The 6,035-nt window shown below is 44.1% G+C and overlaps 1 protein-coding gene across 1 annotated transcript; it reads right to left on the bottom strand.

Annotated features, from left to right (window-relative positions):
• Positions 1 to 1,158: 1,158 nt before the first annotated feature.
• LOC122410816 (uncharacterized) lies at positions 1,159 to 5,108 on the bottom strand. The gene is made up of 6 exons (XM_043419256.1): positions 4,630 to 5,108; positions 3,584 to 4,031; positions 3,280 to 3,471; positions 2,493 to 2,635; positions 2,138 to 2,302; positions 1,159 to 2,054 (listed from the first exon to the last, which is right to left on the bottom strand). The coding sequence occupies exons 1-6, from the start codon at positions 5,106 to 5,108 to the stop codon at positions 1,901 to 1,903; spliced, it is 1,581 nt and encodes a 526-aa protein (XP_043275191.1). The 3' UTR covers positions 1,159 to 1,900.
• Between the last annotated feature and the right edge of the window lie 927 nt (positions 5,109 to 6,035).

Genomic DNA, 6,035 nt, shown 5'->3' with positions numbered 1-6,035 from the left:
GCCCGAATCATTTCAACGAAAAAAGCCAAAAAACAACATTAACGAGACCGGACCCGCGGAACTCGGCCCGAGTTTCGGTAATCGCGTTAACGTCAAATACTTTGCCTATTGCATCCTTTGCAAAATGACAGCTCATTGACCGAGCTATTCTCTCTCGATTTTCTTATCGCTCGTCCGAAGAAAAGCTCTTCCCGATCGACACCGGCCGGTTGAGTTTTGCGTGGTTCGGGCTGCAGCTTCATCGTAACTCGAGGAAAACGTTTCTTGGAGATTCACTTTATCTCGCCAAATTTTTAATGCTCATTATTTTCATCCGATAGTCACGGCGCATCATCGATGCAACAATGACAAAATACGAAACCGATCGATTCCATCGAGTTGATGACGAAAGAGCGAATCATTGTTCATTCCATTTATTTCTGCAACTTTAGAATCGATTATTTCCATATTGCTTCGTTTCGTGCCGGTCAGGCCGGTATCAAGAAGCCCCATAGAGTCGAGCAAGATTTTTAGATTCGGCATGGGTGTGTATCAATTTGTGCACCATCGAGAAAACCCTCTATCGTTAATACGTGATAACTTATGTCTCCATATTGGAATATGAGACTCGATTATTTAAAAAATACGAATAACAAGAATATTAAGAGATCTTACGAACCGAAGCTCGCTATATTCGAAGACTTTTTACTAAATATTGTACGAAACATGGTCTATCAACAACAAAATAGAAAATGACGAAACATATTGGCAAGAGAAAGAAAAAAAATAGCAAATAATAGAAGAAGAACAAGAGCGAGAAAGAGAAAATTTTCTGTATTCAATTTTTTTTCTCGCATCCGTCACCGGTGCTAATCGCTCCCGTGATTCGATTATATTTTATTCCTCGTGCAATTCACGAGCTCGAGCCATTGCGATCCTCTTGGTAGAGCAACTTTTTTCTCTTTCCCCTCCTCTTCTTCTCCTTGTTACCCGAAAACCCATCGGTTGCCCGTTTCCATTTCGGAGCGATTTTTTCGTACGCGAATCTACGATATGAATGATAAGAAACGATAAAAAAATTGAAGGAAACGAAACGACGAATAAATATATCGGAATACTAACGTAACTTGTCGTCTTTGTTGAGCGTTCAATGGCCATAAGAGCCGCCTACGTAGGAGGTAATAAAAAACAAACGACCGCAACGAAGAACGGTTCAACTACAAACGAGGCTATTATTTATTCGTGGATGCGTTGCATCGCTCCAAAGTTTCAACGTACTTTCGTCGAATGGGAAGCATTTTTATTATTCGCATCACGGCACCAAAAGATTTCCTCATATTTAGCAGCAGTATCTCAACATTAACTGACCAACGTACGTAACGTTGCGAATACCTCCGCGGAGATGAAAAATATTTAAAAAAACGAATTTTGGTTATCGGTACGGATGAAATTGCGGATCGATCGAGTTGAACGAGTATTTATACTTGAATAAATAGTACCAAACACGATTGTCGAACGGTGATGAGTAAATTATTTGCCCATCATTTTTCCAATAGTCGTGCAATAGAGCTTTCCACATACGCCTCGATTCTAATCACCGTTCTGGTAGCAGTTGGAACATCCGACAGAGTCTTTGTACTTGTAATAATGAGAAAAAAAAAACAGAATTGAATACGCGGTTCGTCGTTTGTCAGAGAGTGCCTGAGAAATATTTTCTTTTTACAATTTATTCTCTTATTTTCATCAATAATCTTAAAATCATTCGGTCTTTCTGTATAATTTCTTAATATATTCCTACGGTATAATATCGATGTATAAAAAAGAAGGAAGGCGAGAGGGAAACGTTGTCCAATTCGACTTCGGTCAATTGACCTCGGCGGACGGACTTTTCTCGGAGCACTTGCACTTTTAAGGAGGTTCCTCAATGCGATCCACTGTTGGAGAGAAACGAGAGGGAACGAAGAATTGCACGCGGCGCCCAGGCCACACTTCCGGCGATCTGCAACACTCGACTGCTCCACCCAACGTCCTCGCTCTGGCGTACCATTCGCTCACGAATCTCCGACAATTCATTTCTGTAAAAATTCCAAGTTCGATTAGATACCGTGTGCCGGCGGTCATTGTTTTATAACCGGGCTTTTTAAGCAGGTAAACTCACAGTTGCGCGTTATACGCGGATTCTATACGCCTCAGAGCAGCCTCGCGATCGTTCAATTGCATTTCAAGATTCGCAGCTCGTAAACCAAGGGCCCTGCCCGAGTCTTCGCTCAATCGTAGTCGCTTTTCCAAATTTGCCTTTTCCACCTCCGTTGTTTTTGAATCTCTTCGGTTGAGTGATGAAAAATGAAAAATTCAACTAATTAACTCTGTGAAGGTTGTACGACGAGAATAGTGTTGAAAAAATTATCCAAAATTTGCTATCGTGTCGCTCAGAAAAAAAGAGCCAAAATTTGTAATTCCACGAATGCTCCAGAGTCGTAGACATTTCGTGAGGAACGGATGTCAATAATAACTTTGTGCTTTTCCGATAATCTCGTTCGAGTTCCCCGATCCGAGTTTCTTGAGCGCGGAGTCTACTCTGTAACTCTTGAACGGCCGCTTCGGCATTCTCGGCTCTGATGCCGCGTTCATCGGCGAGAGCTTCAGCGGTGCAAACCTACGTATTTGAAACAAGATGAGCGCGGTGAGGAGGAGGATGAGGGACAAGGGTTCGTATCGATCGCGCCACCCTCGATGCTACCGAGAAATTTCTGAATAACGTTATAAGCGCTGTGGTTTGAGTCATCGCGTAGTTGATAATGCTAAAGTGACTCATTCGCACAAATGCGTACTCTAACCTGTGGATCAATGGTCCGATGAACTTCCGCGGGTGGTTTGCGCGGGTGAGCTAGAAAAAGTAGCCCGGAATCGAGGATCATCGTTGCGCAACGATGTTCGTGAGTAAAGAGGTTAAAAAAGCTTTGGTAAGATGAAATTGAAATTTGTTGGAGCTGACCGCGAGCGAGAACGCAAAACCTGAGTCACCGATTTCCTGGAATAATGTGTAACAACCACCCTTGAATTCGGCCTTGCAACCCCCAACGCCCGCGCATTCCACCCGCTGGCGCGTGACTCATTCGCTACGAGCGGAATTCCTTTCTTACCGCTCGAACGATGCATGCGCAATCTTTTATCTCTTCGTTATATTTCGTACGAACCGACTCGAGAGTCAAAAGCGCGAGGCAGAGTGGCAAGGGGACAAAACTTTTCGGCGAAATGATTAGTTTCCCTTTTTTCAACAAACTGATGTTCATCGTTCACCTTGTCGAGCAATGTTTTCTTGTCCTCTCGAAGTCCCAGCAATTTTTGACGATCCCTCGATATTTGCTGGTCGAGAGCGTCCACCTGATGTTTCAACGTCATCGCCTCGTTTCTCAAGTTCTCCGTCGCCACAGTTTGCTCTTCCGATTCGCCCTTCAGTCGCCTCAATTCATCCTCCGCTTGGGCCTTTTCCTTATTTCAAACATTTATCAATTAATCTCAGTCGTGAAAAAATATTTCAAGAGATTCGATTGAAAACTGTTTGCAGGGGGGGGGGGGGGGAAGGATTGTCGCTCAACTCAACTTTTTTCACTTCTTCCCTCTCCCGTCGGGTTTCCTCCAATTGAATTTTGGCCAGATGAGCGTCACCGCTGAGTTTCTCGACCCGGCATTTTTCCGTATGGAGAAGCCGTCTCAGGACAACGATCTGAATGTGCAGATGATCGACTTGTTGTCCAAGTTGTTGAACGGTTTCTCTCAGCGAGTCGACCTCCTCTCGTCTCGTTCGCCAAGCGTTTATCGCGAGGAGACGACAAACGGTACTGGCAGCTTTAGCGATTCGCTCCTCCTCGAGTCGTTCCGAATTCGGTTCGTCGAGCCACATTTTGGTGATTTTTTCATTCCCCGAAAGAAGCCCGATACGACAGTCCCCGTTACCCCGACTGTCCCGAGCATTCCTTTTTCCCTGACTACCCGCCTCGACGACTGATCTTTCGCCACCCAGTACCGAACAACTCGAACCGCTCTCCGACCTGTATTTCGTCAATGCATCCTTCAATCCGCATGGGGACACGAAATACCCGAAATTCCTAGTGCCCTTTTTTCTAGGGAGTTTTATCCCGATGCCCCCGCCCCGCAACACACACACGCATCTTTTTCACTCTCCGTTGTGTGTGTACAACTATGCAGTTCGCGCCTCCCAACCTTTAACGTAAACAAAGAGAAACTTTGAGGGCAGACAAGTTGCTCGAAATTACTTTCTCCCCATTTCTGCTCTTTCTTCTTTTCCTTTTTTATTCATTTCATCTTTTTCTCTATTTCTCTCCCTTACTCCCTCTCGATCGTTGGCACATCCGATACGAGACTCTTGGCGAGTTCAAACTGCTATTTATAGGTTAGGCTCGGTCGTTTCATCGCTACGCGTATACCAACGACGCCGCTCGAGAAACGAACAAGGAGACGCGATGTGAAAATTTCGAAATCTCCCTTCTTCGATCCTCTTTCGCCCTCTTTATATATTTACATTTTCATAACGCTCTCCGCCATACGGAGTTCCGTAATTTTTATTATTATCAAAGAAAATTGAATAGGGCAAGAAAAAAGTTGGCAAGAAAGATCGAAAAGTGTTACCCGATATGAGGAATCTCGTGATCGATACCACCACCACCGCCGCCACGTGCATCGCTAGAGGCAGCGGTTGCACCAACAGCAGCGGGAGACAAATCAATCATGGAGAGGCTTTTTTTTTTGCTCGTCGGTGTAAGGGGAACCCGAAAAGCAGGTTGACATTTCGTAGTGGCGCAAATTTTGTTGGTATTGACGATCGGGCGAAACCGATGATCGACCGCTCTGCCACCGGGCAAAATACATTTACGATGATGATAGAGGCCGCCTCCACCGCCACCGCCGCCGCTTGTCTGTGACGTGACAGGAGGTTGAATTTGTGGAGCAAAGCATTGTACCAAATTCTTGTTTTTGACATTGGTAAAACGACTGTTTTCGCTTGTTACGCGGGGAACTGGCTTCCCAGGATACTTTGATCTTTTTAATCCGCTCGTCGCCGAAGCTTGTTGCCGACAAAGCCCCTTTTTTTCGACAATCTGTGGCATAATCACCTATATTTATGTTTATTTATCCCCTTCCAATGGTAAATCACTACTTTTTTTTATCGATTGCCCGAGCGATAATTTATCCGCGCGTTATTTTTTCCGATCGCCTTTTATATATTTTTTGTTTGTCATGGCAACCGATGAATGCATCGTGATTGGAAGGAACAAATGAACATTTCGTCGTGAGGTATTTGAAATCTCGATTACTGACTTCGGGATGAGCAGCAAGTGATGCATATGCGTGCGCTCATCCCGTTGATGCTAATAAAGTTTCATAAGGTGGCTTACGGGTGCCGAAAATCTAATTGAACATTGATTATTCGAAATAATATGCGCGCGTGGATCAAAGACGACGAAAATGGTGTCCAATTTTTTCACTGTTATGCGGGTAACCTTGACAGTAGCGTCTCATCATATTCAAGCATCGAAGGCGACTAAGCGATAGAAAAAGTAACAACGAGTACGCGTTTATACGATGTTGCATGAATATAAATATTCCATTTTCTTCGGATAAGCGGAATAGCGATCGAGGCTCAAAAAAATATTATTACAGCGGAGAGTTGAAAATTCAGTCATCCGAAAAGATAAAAAGTGGGCTTGAAAAATATTGATAATCGCCCTTTGAATACTATTATAATTATAAAGTAGCCAAATAACGCGCGCGTGTGCTCGATAGCTGCCGCGTAACACGTATATATATATAATTACTATAGCGCTCCGTATTCCACGAAGTCGCAAGGTCACGTGGTATAGATCGTTAATCGCTAATATACACATATTACGTCTATACTCAGAGATGTATACAATTTGTGAAGTACAACCGCTTTTAACGCGCTACGAGCTACGAGGAAGTTACCTCTTCCTCTCTTCCCTCTCTTCCACCTCCGCTGCCATGCACGCCAGGTTTCTTCATTTCCTCCATTTTTT

Source organism: Venturia canescens, chromosome 5, assembly GCF_019457755.1.
Source record: "Venturia canescens isolate UGA chromosome 5, ASM1945775v1, whole genome shotgun sequence".
In the NCBI taxonomy this organism is placed as follows: domain Eukaryota; kingdom Metazoa; phylum Arthropoda; class Insecta; order Hymenoptera; family Ichneumonidae; genus Venturia; species Venturia canescens.
This window is presented reverse-complemented; position numbering and strand designations above follow the sequence as displayed.